Below are 16077 nucleotides of genomic sequence, written 5' to 3' on the forward strand. Positions count from 1 at the left end.
AATACAGATAGTGATCCTTGGTAATCAAATCTAGTGTAACCATTGTCTGCAAGTGCTTTAATACTTGAGAAACTCTATTTAGCAAAGTTACAATGAAAACTTCTGGGTTCTACTGACCACTCAGGAATCAGAAGTTATTTAAAATCCCAAAAGTTTAAAAAGAACAGCAGTTTGTTATAACTTTATCAAGAGAAATCACTAAGTAACTTTTTAAACTTAGCATTTTTAAAAGTTTTACAATGGTAGGTTATTCTGAATTGTGACTGATATTTACTATGTTGAAATAAATATATAATTATCATTTTAAAACCAAATGTACAAACCCGATTCTAAAATAAAACAGTATTTTAATTTGCATGTTTTACAAGGAAACTTTCATACTCCTATTTATAATATTTTCTTCAGAAGAATGAGGCTTGATTGGAGATATATAGCCGCTGTCCAACATGGCTGCCATTAGCAAGTGATACTGTTGGTGACAAGGGATAGCCTGGATAAGAATAAGGCCTTGAAGTGTAAGGAAGCAGGCTGGGAGGCCAAGAAGAGAGGGTAGCACTAACAGGGGAAAGGCTATTTATTGAGCTGCGACGGAAATTGTAGTCTGTAAATAAATACATAACAATTATGCTTCACATCTTTATGGTTACAAATTTAATTCAAAGAGACAAAGCATTAAAACTATAATCACAGTTTAACATAATGTTCTAACATTCAAAATCCTGATATTCTTATATTGCTGGTAAAGACTGTTTCAGCATTCACTGCACTGCAAATCCTGATAGTTTCATCAGTCAGTATTACGTAAACTTTCACTGACACAATACTTCAGAGATCTTACTAGAATGCATTCTTGGATATCTATTAATTGTTTTGTGTCTTTATGATCACCGAAAAAGAGAACCTCTGATTTCTCTTGCTCTATCCACAAGGAAACTCCTTTTAAATTTGGTACTGACACTAAGGGATTGTCCAAGAAGAAAAGATATAAAACAGTGAATTCATATTTGCTTCTTTTTTGAAACTGTATTAGGTATCAAACCAGCAGACACATTTACCCCTGGACTGCAAAAATTGTCTAATATTTCATTATTTAAATACTAATGTAAACATTTATATAACCCCACAAACCAATTTAACATTAGAATCCTACTGGTACCATAAAACAGTAAAATGAATCATCTTTATAAAATAAACTTCAAGAAACCATTATCAACTTACAGTACAGAAAAATCCAAAAATTAAACCAAATTATTTCTTTAGAAACCAACATTTGAAATACTACTATTCCACAATAAACATTCATCTTATGTATGAATAATTTCCTGCTTCATTAGTTATAATGTTTATAGATGTGTGTGAGTACTAAAGACCAAATTTGCAAATCCTGTACTTTCCAAAAACTCAACTATGTTCTTTGGTGTAGAGTAAGCCAAGGGTGTGAAAATGACTATGAAGTGATTATTTATAAAAGGTATGGTGTTTCTAAGAACAGAAGAAATTAGGTCATCTAATGCACAGGTGAAGTTTTTTCTATATTTTCCTGGTGCTATAAATGAGGCCTAAAAATGAATATTAACTTAGTATTGTCATGGGACTTAATATTAAGCCAGCAGGAACGAGATCAACTGCAGGAGAATAAGCTCAAGCAACATCAGAAAGGACCTAGTTAAGAAAAAAAAAAAAAAATCAGTTAAATATAGGTTTAATTTCTAGCACTGTAAAACTCTAATTAGAATAATTTTATAACCTTTTTATTTTTATTAATGGTACCATAAGATCAATACAAGCAGTTTGTTCCAAGAAAACATAAATACATTCAAGGCATACAGTTCAAAATATTTTCAGTATTTTGAAACTGGATAAGGAATGACTTTGACACCATTTGCTTTTCTAATATCCCAAAGTAGGATAACTCTAGGCATTAGAGAACTTTTTTTCTTCTCTTCAAGGATCCACTTTGCCTGAAGCGTTATGGCATTGAGTATAAACAAAAACCTTAGTGTTCCTGATAATTCAAATAATTGCTAAAAAAAAAAAGTTCTGATACTCTTCTTCTAAACGTTATCACACAAATACAATAAATTCCTTATTAAGCATGTATATATAACTAGCTCTTTCAAATTTTAACAGTGTGGTACAGACATGATTTAGAAGAACAGATCTTTAAATATTTACACTTCTGTATGTGGGGAAATGTAGTTTTCAGAGAAATCACTTTCACTTTGGGTTTATATTCATTCAAGATCTAATGCAGCCTACTCATGAAATGTGGATAAAAAAGAGATCTTCAGGAGAAGATTTCACAAAGAAGATAGACAGACAACTGGCTACTAGCAGAGTGCTTATCAGGTCTGAAAATTTGTATTTCTGATATTCCCCTGATGTAAACCTTCAATTTACAAATACCCTAATGGACTGTTTTATTCTCACATTTTTAAGGAGACTAAATTAAAGTATAGAATTAAAAGTTCACTTTGATAACTTTATTCACAGAGGATAAATCAAGAAAAAAATTTCCCCCTAATACTACAAAGATTAGGAAACGAAAAACTTCAGATGTTTATAAGCATTTCAAAAATATTTTTTTTACAAGAATCTAAATATATTCGGGAAAACATCTGGGTGATTAGAAAATATAATACATGTCAAACTTGAGACAATAACTGTGAGATAAACCTAGATGAACCATGTTTTCCCCTAACATACAACTTATATATCACAGACAATAAAAATCAGAAAACATCACTGATTCATTCACAAATTAACAAATGAATTAAAATTCCTAACATATACTTACTTGCCCACCCCTGCTTTTTCTTCCCAATGAACATCCTTAGCTCTTCAATCCCACTGTTTCTGCCTCAGACTGGGATATTACTCCCCTTCCCCCCTCTTCTTAAGGGAACGATACAGAGCCAATTTCAGAATTTAAGTTTTACACTGAGAATTATTCAACTGTCTTAATTAACACTTTTTAAACTGAGGTACAATTTACATACAATAAAATGCATACATCCTATGTGTTCATTTCAATGAGTTCTGAAAACTGTATAAAGCTATGTAACCAACACCCAAAACAAGTTATAAAACATGTCCATCAATCTAGAAGTTCCCGTCATCCATTCCAGTCAAGAGCTCTTTGGAGGCAACCACTTTATGATTTCTATCATTATAGCTTAGTTTTGACTGTTCTTGGACTTCATATAAAATGTATTCTTAAAGTATTTTTTTATGTCTTCTCTCAACATAATTTCTAAGATTCATTCATATTGTATGTAGCAGTAGCTTCCTTTTTATTGTTCAGTAGTATTCCATTGAATGAATATACTACAATTTCTTTATCCACTCACACTCACCTGTTGATAAAAATTTGGGTTGTTTCTAAATTTTGACTATTACGGATAAAGCTGTTATGCACATTCTTATACAAGTCCTTTTGTGGATACATATTTTCATTTCTTTGGGGTAAATAACTAAGAGTAGAATTGCTGGGTGGTAGGTTAGAGATAGATACTGCCGAACAGTGCATTGTGATCATTTTTACACTCAGGTCAATAAAATATGAGAGGTCCAGTTGCTCCAAACCCTCACCAACATTTGTTATTGCCAGTGTTTTTAATCATTGCTCTTCCAGTGATATGAATGGTATCTCATTTTAGCTTTAATTTGGATTTCCCTTATGACTAATAACGTGTTCAGTGACCACTTGAACATCTTCTTTAGTAAAGTATCTGTTCAAGCCTTTTGATCATTCTTATTGGTTTTGCCTTTTTACCACTGAGATCAATAAAATTTTTGACTAATTAGATTCTTTAAATCAAAATATTAAATAGCAATAGGTTGAGTCCTCGGAAGTCTCTAATTCAAACCACCTCTTTCACTGAAGAATATTACAGACAAAAGATGGTTGATTAAGTGACTGTTCCATATTCCCACAGTTAAATGGAGAAAAAAACAAATTAAAAATTAGACTTCCCAGTTCCTAGGAAAGTATTATTTCCACTTGATCAAGCATTTTACTCCGGCAATCTTCTCAAAACTGGGTTGAGAGAAAGCGTTTCAAAAGGTTGTTGTGCGTAGGGGGAGAGAAATAAAGTAGAGGGTGCTCTAAGCTACCTGGCTTCTGCTTGAGCCTGCCCACGCCCACACTTCCCACTTAAATTCACACAGCTCTGCATTCCCTTGCTTTATATGCTAAACTTTTATGTAACACTTCATTTGAAGAAAAGGCCCTTTTAACGCTTTAATATAATTATTAGAGATAACATTTTGATCAAATCCTCTAAAATTTCATATTTATATGTTGAATGGACACATTTTTACAGAATAACTTTGATCTATATTAAGACTAGTAAATAGGCTTAACCTTAAGTGCCAATTCGAATCAAGCAGTAATCGCTAAAAGGACCCTGGATTCCAAGGGATTCTGAAGCTGTGTCTGGAATGAGCAAGAAACTGAGTAGTAACTGTAGCGCCACATCTGACATGGGCACAAGAGCAGAGCCTGGCAGCACATTCACCTGCTTGCCAGTCCCGCCTCTGCAGCGATTATAATTTGGTCTCCTACCTTTCTCTGTCCAGCACAAGAGATGAATACCACCAATATGTTCCTCAGTGAAAACTAAGCAATAGATATATACTGATTTACTCTCTTCTTGTGTGTCCCTTTTTTGTTTCTAATTCTCTTACACCTCTTGACCGAACATCACAGATCCTCTAGCTGCTTTTGTTTCATATGAAGAGGGGGAAACCCTTAATAGAGACCTTAAAGTGAGTTCAGTTGAAACCATTTTCTCATACTAATCTTTTTCTTTTAGTTTGTTTCTGACCATATATTCTTTAAACTAATTTTCCATTAGAAAGTAAACTCTTCATAATTGGTTTTTTTCTTTTCCTTGTTAGCTCTGAGTTCTACCTTCACCACCCACCCCCTCTCTTTTTGATGCACCTTTTTAAAGTGTACAATTCAGTGGTTTTTAGTATATTCACAAAGTTGTGCAACCAAACTCCACTATCCAGAAATTTTCATCACCCTCAACAGAAACTCTGTACTTACTAGCAGTCGCCCCCCATTCCCTCTCCACCAGACCCAGCAACCACTAATTTTTCTGTTTCTATAGATTTGCCTATTCTGGATTTTTCATATAAGTGGAATCATATAATTTATGTGGTCTTTTTTAACTGGCTTCTTAGCATAATATTTTCAAGGTTCATCCGTGTAGTATGTATCAGAACTTCATTCCTTTTTATAACCACTGTCTGGAGATACTGCATTTTGTTTATCCATTCATTAGTCAATGGACATCCAGGTTGCTTCCACCTTTCGGCCATTAGGAATAATGCCGCTAAGGAATAATATGCACAAGATTTTGTGTGGACATATGTCTTCAATTCTCTTGAGTAAATAACTAGGAATGGAATTGCTGGGTCATATGGTAAACTCTACGTTTAACTTTCTGAGGTATTGCCAAATATTTTCCAAGGCAGCTGTACCATTTTAACACTTCCAACAGCAATGTATAAGGTTTGAAGCACCTGATATTTTAACCTATGAAATACATTTCCCACCTTAATACACATTTTAAGTATTTCTTTAGATTTCTATGAGATCTTTATAAAAATTTTGGAAAAAATTTCATTTTACCATTTTATTATTTCAATTTCTAACATTCCAAGAGTCATAACTATAACTCAATAACTTTCTTTTACTGAACCACTGAATTTCATCTGCAAAACAAGTTTTTGGTAACAGTATTTATTATACATATCCAGAATATAAAATACAGCTGGGTTCAAACACAGAGATTTACAAAAATCATCTGTATTAGAATATTATTAACATTTATCATTTATTATTTTGTACTTTCTCCCAGTACTGAAGACCAAGAGCTAACTATAAGGCAGAGGAAAGAATTTTCAGTATTGGTACTTATTAAGCAACTTATAACCTATGAAATATTTAAAGATCATTAACTATAAATTTTTAAGTGATACTTTTGGCTGGAATACACTAGTATTATCAAATTTACTGGCATTTTTACTTCATTTACTTTCCCTACTTCAATTTTTAAAAAGTATTTTTATTGTCTACTTAATTTTTCCTATCAGGTGACTGACAGCAAAGGGCAAAAAGTAGATGGGCAATGACCAACATTTTTTCTAAGACTAGGCCCACAGGGTAACTCAGGCCACTATTTCTGTTTTAAGATGATTTATAGGAGGGTTTGAGTATGATAATCTTAGCAACAGGTGGCTGGATAAGAAAATTATTGTCTATAACTGTTTCCTTATAAGGTTCTAGTTAATTAGTTCTCTGATTTTACTAGATGATTATATTTTTCAGATTCAATTTTGGGGGAAAAATCATCTATTTCTGTTTTCAACTAAATTAGTTTTTTAATTTACAACGTATTTTCCCATATAATTTTGAAAGAGTGATTTGGATTTTAAATTCTTACTCTGAAACTTCAATATTGTATAAACAATCATAAACATATACTTTGTCAGATATCAGTACTTTTATTTTTAAGAAATTACAGCCATTTCATTCTAAATTATCTCTAAAGATTATAATTTAAACTTCAAAAACAAGGGTTTGAAATCCTAGAAAATGCAAACTAATGTCACTATAGTGACAGCAATCAGTTCAGTGGTTGCCTAGGAAAGAGAGTAGGAGGAATGGATTATAGTAGAGGTGATAGAAATGTTTATTTTCTTGATTTTGGTGTCATTTCACAGACTTATACATAAAGCAAAACTGACCAAAGTGTACACTTTAAATATGTGCATTTTATTGTATTTCAATTATACCTCAAAAAAGTTATAAAGAAATCCCAAGTGTTTCTCTAGGTTAGTTTAAATGTTTCTCAAACTACATCCCACACAATTCAAGTACCTTGTCAAAACAAGAATCCCTTAGGCCAAAAAACATTGGGAAAATTTTAGGAAAGATGGGTTTAACAGCTAAACAAATTGCTACTGCAATTATTCAGGATGCTAACATGCATTATGATTTCCAAGGGGAGTATACATAGTACATGGTTCTTCCCAAACTTGACCATAGAAACAGTTATTTCACTCAACAACTTGGCAAATCAGTTTGGGAAGAACTTTTAATAGGGATACTATATAATGGGAAAACATTAAAAACAAATCAGAAAAATTCTTAAAATACATTAAACACAGCAATTACAAACTCAAATGCCTTCAGAGTCCAAGATGTAACAAACAAAAGAAGAACTCAAAAAGGAACAAATATAAAACAAATGCTGTCCAGCTATTTGTACTGAAATGAAACCCAGCTGCTTTCCTTTCAAAAAACTGAAGAGACCAAACAAATCATATCAAGAGCTTCCAGTTTGCTACTTTTGTATTAAGAGATTGAATTAACATCAAATTCCTTTCCATGCTAGTTTCTATACCATTTTGGAAAAAGAGGAATAAAAGAGCAGCCTATGAGAGGGAAAATTATGATCCAAGCTATAGCAAACTAGGATTGTAACCTACTCAAGAACATACGGATTACTACCCAGGGAACTACAACATTCTTTTTGCCTCTACATGTAAAAAGGAGTTTGGATAGTAATAATCTTTACTCAAACTTATTATAAACTACCTTTAGCTTCCTACTAAAACTTATCCTTCTCAGTACCATGTTGGAAAAACTAAACAGTGAATCCTAATAAACATAACTTTTATTCTAAATTGTATCAATAATAATTTTGGTTTAGTAAGTTTGAAAAAACTAGAGTTCCATTTTCAAATAAGTTTGAGAAATTCTGGGTAATCTACTTCATAATACACTCATTCCAACTACATCCACCTTAATACTGTTTGCCATCCTGGTGGTTCACAATGTACACACTAGCATGTTAAAAGTTTTCAGAAGACCTGAAATATAGAAGTCAGTTTAACTCTTTAAAACTTTGCTTAATGCATCTATAATTAACAAAACTATAATAATTAAACATTTTCACAAGGTTTCACTGAACAATTTTAACTATTTCTTCTTAAAACCATAAGAAGAATAATTTATAACTGGCTTTCTGGAAACTAAATATATCACTTAATATTCCTAAGAGACTTTTTCTTACCTGTTTATTTTCTCCAAATTCTTCTACATAAGTCCAGGCTGAAGAGACTGTGTTCCCTGTCTGTAAGCAGTGAAGACAGAAAAGAATTGAGTCTTTAGATTGATGTTACCCCTTATCTTGGAAGTGCATGGAATCCTTGATAACTTTAGGTTAAAAGTATTTGATCAGTAAATATGAAAATAAATTTAGAGGAAAAGAAAAAAGTGATAGTTATTTCTGAAGTTCTACAAAGATGAACAAAGAGAACAGTATTTTGATTTTGGAATGAAAATTATGAGTTAATACATTAACAGAAAAAACATATCTTTCTATACAAATTAAGTCCTTATTAGTTGGTTTCTCCAAGAAGTACTACTCTACCAATAAAATAAGAAAAGGATTTTAAAAACAACTGAGATTGTCCAATTTTTGATAAGCGGATAGCCAAAGAATCTAAGTGAATTTGAAAAATATCAATATCCTTTCTTTCCATCTTAAAAAGAAATAAATGGCCAAAATAATACCATAAAAAATATCTGGGTTATTAACAGCTAAACTTTAGAAGCTTAGTTTAGCCATATATAGTACAACTCTGGACATCCATCCATTTTGGTGGATCTCTCTTCATAGGAATGTATATCCAAAGCTATGCTAAGAAACTGCATTAGAGTATGAACAAATGAAAAATGTTTGATGATCCACATAAAACTATAGATTTTTAAATACCCATCTTGAAGGTAACTCAGCAGAAAAAAGAGTCACAGTATTTTCTGAGTTTTACATAATGAAATAGGTAATTTAATCAACCCCCCCACCCAGTGAGAACTATAACACCTAGACAATTATTAAAAGCAAAACTACCTAGATGAAAGCACTGAGAATGGCCAAGACTGAAGAATTGTGGGACTGTGATCTTAGACAAGAAACCCAAAGAGGTGCGCACGTCTTCTGGAGGTGTGTTTTGCCTAGGAGGATTGGCCAATTCTAAAGAATCTGAAAGGCAAGGGAAGATGGCAAGAGACAGACAAATTTCTGAGGACAAGAGGACAAAAACTGGAACTGAGGAGCTACTGATGAGGCAAGTCTGGAACCGTGAATAAAACTGAACCAGAAGTAGACCAACTTTAATGATGACTAAATTCAAATCTTCTCAATCCCTGCCTGGATTAAGACAATGTGGGATTGCCAGTCCTTTGGTCACCTTTCTGAAGCAAAAATAAATCCTCTCTGAATAAAGTTAACAGCACGTTCACTTTTTTCATATACAATATCTGGAATTCAATCGAAAAGAACCAATCAAATAAAGAGATACAATGTGAGCTAAAAGCACAAGAAACAAAAGTCAACAGTAACAGATCTACAGGAAATGTAGATAAAGTTTTCAGAACTAGATATTAAAATAATTATGACTAATATACTCAAGGAAATAAAAAACAAACCTGAAAATTTTGGAGGGAAAGTGTAAATCATAAAAAAATGTCAAATGAAATTTTAGAACTGAGAAATAAATTCAAATAATGGTTTTATTATGCTAGACACAGATGAAAAAAAGAATTCATGAACCAAAAGATAGGTCTGAAGAAAATATAAAAAACTAAACATACAAAAGAATGGAAAAGAACAGAAACAACATAGTAGATAAATGGGATACAGTAAAATGGTCTAAGAAATGTATAACTGGAAGAAATGTATAACTGGAAGAAATGGAAATGTATAACTGGAAGAAATGTATAACTGGAAGAATAGAAAGGATAGACAAAATGGGACAAAAGCAATACATGAAAAGAGAATCACTTAGAACTTTCTAAAACAAGTGAGAAACACTGATCCACAGATTTTAGAAGTGGTGAAAGTGCCATTTAAGATAAAAACTAAGAAAGCTACACGTAAGTCTATCACAGTAACACTTGTGAAAATCACAAGAGAAAATATTAAAGTAGCTGGGGGGGTGGGGAGGTTTACAATAAAGGAGTAATAAGCAAATTATAGCTGACTTCTCAACAGAAACAACAGAAGCCAGAAGACAGTGAGTGGAATTAATAAGCTCAGAGAATTAAAGGAAAGTAACTGCTGATCTAGTAAAAAATACCCTTTCAAAAGGCAGGTGAATTAAAGACATATTCAGGCAAACAAAACTGAGGTAACCTGTCATAGGTATATTCATACCAAAGAAAACACAAATGAAATGTTCTTTGAGCAGAATAAAGAAATAATCATAGTTGACACATAGGAGGAAATAAAGAGCAAAGGAAATGATATATAAATGGTAAATGAATACTAATCTATATTAACACTATTATAATTTGGTAGGTGGGGAGTTAAAACATATAAGTTAAAGACATACAGAAATATCAAGACACTACACAAAACTGGAAGAGAAAATTTTAAAAGTTAAGAGTGTACTAAGGTCCTTGCATTGTCTGGAATGGAATAAAAGCAGTAATTAATATTATATTTCAGTGAGTTAAGAATACATGTTGGAGACTACAGGGTAATAACTAAAAGGATAATAAAGACTCTATGACTAATACAGCTAAAAGAAGAAGAGAGAAAAGGGCAAATAAATAATCCATCAAAAGAAGGCAAGAAAGGAGAAAAGGGAAATAGAATAGGGACACAGAACAAGGAATAGAAAGCAAATGGCAAGACAGCAGACTTAATTCTAAGCATTTCAATAAGTATATTCAGTTCAAGCTGAGCAAACTCAAAACACAGACTTTCAACAAAAACAAACTTCAGCGACAACAACAACAAAACCTAACCATATATTGGGCTCATCTTAAGACTAAGATTCAGGGAAAGTAAAAGTTAAAATATAGAAAAAAATACACATGCAACCCTAATCAAAAGAAAGCTTGTAAGGCTATGTCAATATCAGAAAACATATTCTTTAAGGCAGGGATGCGTGATAGAGACAGAATGACACAGTATAATAATAAAAGGTACACTTCACCAGAAAAATATAACAATTCTAGATTTCTATGCACCTAATACACAACCTCAAAATATAAAAAGCAAAAACTGACAGAAACAAAAGGAGGAAAAGATAACTTTGTAGTCATAGTAGGTGATTTTCATGACCCTCTCATAGTAATAGAATAAGCAGGCCCAAAAAACATGAAAGATAAATAAATTTATACATATAATTAGTAAACTTGGCCTAATTTATGAGTTGAACTGTGTGCCCAAAAAAGATACATTGAAGTCCTAACCCCTAGTACCTCAGAATGTGACCTTATTTGGAAATAGGGTAACTGCAAATGTAATTAGTTAAGATGAGGTCATACTGGAGTAGGGTGGACCCTTAATCTACTATGATTGATAACCTTATAGGAATAGAGAAACACAGAGAGGAGAATGCCACGTAAAGACACAGGGACACACAGGGAGAAAATAACCATATCCAACACAGGCAGAGATTGGAGTAATACATCTATAAGCCAATGAACTAAAGGACTACTGGCAAACACTGGAAGCTAAAAGTGGCAAGGAAATTCTCCCCTACCAGCTTCAGAGGGAACATGGCCCCAACAACACCTTGATTTCTGATTTCTAGCCTCCAGAACTGTTGGAGAATAAATTTCTGTTGCTGAAGCCATCCAGATTGTGGTACTTTGTCACAGCAACCCTAGCAAACTAATACACAGCAATTAACAACTGGAAACACATTCTTTTTAAGCAGGCATGAAATATTTACTTTAATTGGTCATTAAAAAACAAAAGACAAAGGACTGAAATGATACATAATATACTTTCCAATCATAGTAAAATAAAAATATAACTAAAAAATCGTCATATGTTTAGAAATTTATACTCGTGAAAGGAAATCAAAATATTTTCAAAAAGATGATGATAAAAATAAAGTACATCAAAACATATGTGATGCAGCTATAACCACACTTAAAAGGTCAATTTGTAGCCTGGAAATGCATACAGTGTAATAAAAGAAAGGCTGAAAACTCTAAACTAAGATGGCTTCTTAAATGATATTCCACATATCCAAAAAATAAACACCACCAATCTTAAACAAACTCTCCCACAGAATGGTAAAAGAGAAAAAACTTCCTAATGTTTTTATGAGGAAAATTATGGGCCAATCTTATGAATGAACATAGATACAAAATCCTAAAGAAAGTATCAAAAATCAAATTCATCAATACATAAAAAGGATAATGTACCATGACCAAACTGGGTTTATTTCAGAAATGCAAGACTGATGTCACATTCAAACATCAATCAATGCAGTTCACCACATTAAAAGAATAATAGACAAAATGATATAGTTATCTAAATAGATACAGAAAAAATTCATCACCCATTTGTGATAAAATCTCTTAACAAACTAGGAAGGGACTTGAAGGGACTATTCTTACTGTGATACAGGGCTTCTATAATAAAAACCACAGCAAACATCATACCTTAATGGAGAAATATTGAAAGTATACAAGGATGCCTTCTATCATTATTTGTATTCAAGACTGGACAAGTAGTTCTAGCCAGTGCAATAAGGCAAGAGAAAAAAGAAAAGTATAAGGATAGAAAGGAAGACAAAATTTCTCATTATTTGCAATTGACATGACTGTGTATACAGAAACATTTTAAATAATGTAGAGCCAAAACAAACCATTATACTCAAATGTTTTATTCAATACATAAAAAATAAATTGTGTTTATATAAACAGGAACAATCAGAAATAGAAAAGGCCCCTTTTACAACGGCATTGCAAAACATTAAATACCTAGGAATAAATCTAATAAAAAATGTAGGAGATATTTAAACTAATATTTATGTTTAGAGAAATTAAAGAAAGTCTAAATAAATGGATAGATCTATAATTTTCATGGATCAGAAGGCCCAATACTATGAAAATGTCATTTCTTCACAAATTGAGCCACAGGTTCAATTCAATTCCAATCAAATTCCCAGTAGGATTTTTTTGGTAAAAATTTATAATCTGATTCTAAAATTCATGTGGAAATATAAGGGCTGTGATGAGTCAAGATAATTATGGAGAAAAAAGTTGGGAAGATATTCTCTACCAAATATTAAGATTTTCATAATTAACACACTGTAATAAAATCAATCAGTGGAAGAGAATACAGAATGTATAGTAAGACATATATATATGTATGTGTATATAAGTATGTGTATGTGTGTACACACACATACATACAATACATACTTCACAACCTCACTAAATTTGAAAGATAAAAAAAAAGTTTCCAGAAGATAATACAGGAGACTATTTCATCACTTCAAGGTAAGCAAAGATTTCTTAAGCAGGGTACAAACAGCACTAGCTTTAAAGACTGATAAATTGAACCACACTAAAATTAAGAACTTCTGTTATTTTCAAAGAGTATCATGAAGAGAGTAAAAGGTAAGCCACAAGTGGAAGAAGGTATCTGTTAAAGTATTATCGCCAACAAAGGGCTTGTATCTTAAGTAATAAAGAAAAAAAAACAGATGACCCAGTACAATAAAGGGACAAGAGACTTAAATCAAGAGACACTTCATCAAGAGGATATCTTAATGCCCTATAACCCTATTAAAAGATGCTCACTAATATTACTAAATAGTGATATAGAAGTTATAATCTCAACGAGACAGCAATATATACTAACCAGAATATTCAATATTAAAAGACTGATAATACCCAAGGTATTGACAGGGATATGTATGGAACAACTGAAACCCATGTGCTGCTAATAAAGTGTAAATTGGTATAATCGCTTTGGAAAACTGTTTGGCATTATCTACTCAAGTTTTAAAACTATGACCTACCACTTTCACTCCTATGTATTCAACAGAAATACATGCAAGAACACCATGTACAAGAATCTTCACAGCATCATTCTCTCAAACAGCCCAAACTGAAAGCACTCAAATTTCTAACAGAAACAGCAAATAAATTCTATGATTTCGATTGAATCCTTACATTGATGAGAGTGAATGAACAGTACTGCTACATGCAACAACATGGGCCAATCTCATAAACATAATGTCAAAATAAGCCAGACAAAAGTTTACAAAATTTTGTACAAATTTCAACAACAGAAGTAGTCAGAAGACTGGTTTCCTTGGGAACAGAGAGAGTAATATCTGAGTGGGGGTACAAAGGAGGCTTCTAGGGTATTGATTGATATTTTATATCTTCACCTAGTGGTTACACTGATGTGGTCCCTCTGTGGCAATTCACAAAGTTTTCAGTTATGAATTGTGCACTTTTCTGTTTGTATGTAATGTAATAAATTATAAAAAGGAGGAATTAGAACATACACATGAGAAGTTGATCATTTATAATTATAAAAAATTAAACCACTTAATAAAGTTACTATCAATACAGAATAAGATATAAAAGAAAAATGATTCAAAGTAACTTTAAAAAACTATAATGGTGATTGATTTTCAGTAGAGATGCTAAATGGAATTACTATTAAATATGGAACAAGTCTTCCTTCCAAAATGCCTTCACAGACTACCACCTGGACCTGGGGTTTTAAGAATTAGTTTTCTGTTAATCTTTAAGTTGAATGAAATCAAGTTCAACAGGAAAAAAATGCTGGGTTCAATTACTGATATAGGACAATTACATTTCTGTTAATAAATATACAGAAGAGATGGTGAAAACCTATCAGCAGAACCTCAGTTTAATATCAAACACAAGGTTACTACTGGTGCTTTAGTCCAGTTTAATTTGCCATTTATTAGTGTTGTTCCTTTAAAAAAAGACATATATTCCGATAAATTATTTTGAAAGAGATTATTCAGTAATCAAGATACAGGAAGAGACCAGGAAAAGAAAAGGTATATTGAAAGTCAAGAATAAGAATAGGATACATTAAACTTCAAAGGTCAGAGACAGGATCTTGTTTTCTGAAAACTGAAATCATTGGATATGTTATTTTACTCTTCTGCTATGTAGGAATAAGAGCCAAAAGAATGATAAACTATGTATAATTTCCACTAATTAGGATTCTAATTTTCATTATACTCATGAAGACACGACACTGTAGAACTATGACTTGTTCTGTAAAGATGTGATGAAAAGTTTTAAAAGTCACTTAAAACTAACTGTTACAAGTATATTCTGTATCTTTGAAGATTTTACTGGTTTCAGTTTGAAGAAGATTTCCATATACATTTTATAGTAAATGGTATGAAGATGAAAAGCTGTTTTTCAGACTCTCGGATGTGTCATACTGCTATTTCTTCTTCTGAAAATAGAAAATGACTAAATGCACAGGATTCCAGTATATTCCAAATAAGACTGCTATATCAGCATCCTGAATTTTCAGGGCTTTTCCTGCCTTTAGGAAACTAAACTGAAACAACTCCATCGCCTAGGTCTATACCTGTGTAGAAGAATGAAGAAATGCAATGCTAATATAAACTAAGTTTAGAAATAATACACAATAAGCTATTGCCAATTATTTTCCACTTGTGAAGTCCTAACAAATGGCACTAAATAGAACTGTAGATTACATAATGAACTTACGAAGCTATCATAATGTTCATTAAAATAATAATATTGTACGTAATACAATCCATTATATTCTACACTACATTTTGTTGACAGAGAGATAAAAACATGAAGTTTTTCTCAGATAATTTAAAAGCAACTACTACAACCATACTCTCCTGTTCTTCCAATATCCAAATTTCATTCATATATATACATACAGACACACACAATACATATCTATATATTCAATATAAAATAACCCACGACTCAGTCTATATTTCAAAGGTTTCACTATTTTAAAACACTTTATCAGTCTTCTAAAAATTATTTACTGTTCATTTCTACTTCAGTGAAATATACATATATATCATCCTGTTAAACACCATTCATAATCTGATTGTGTGTCTGCACCTACCAACTCTATATCTCAGAAATTTCTTTTTTAATCCTTTCTTCTTTCTGCTCAAAGCACAGCCAAACTTTATCTTTCCTCGGAATTTTATCTTTTAATCTTACAGAATGTAGATCACTTTCAATTA

General features: G+C 31.9%; 1 protein-coding gene across 1 annotated transcript in view; it reads right to left on the reverse strand.

Moving 5' to 3' along the window:
* Positions 1–401: 401 nt before the first annotated feature.
* Positions 402–16077, reverse strand: part of RBM46 (RNA binding motif protein 46) — a 31355-nt gene continuing 15679 nt past the window's right edge. The window contains exon 4 of the mRNA XM_030878300.2: positions 402–601. Within this exon, the coding sequence (XP_030734160.1) occupies positions 402–601 (200 nt within the window). The remainder of the gene's footprint in view (positions 602–16077) is intronic.

Source organism: Globicephala melas, chromosome 5, assembly GCF_963455315.2.
Source record: "Globicephala melas chromosome 5, mGloMel1.2, whole genome shotgun sequence".
NCBI lineage: Eukaryota > Metazoa > Chordata > Mammalia > Artiodactyla > Delphinidae > Globicephala > Globicephala melas.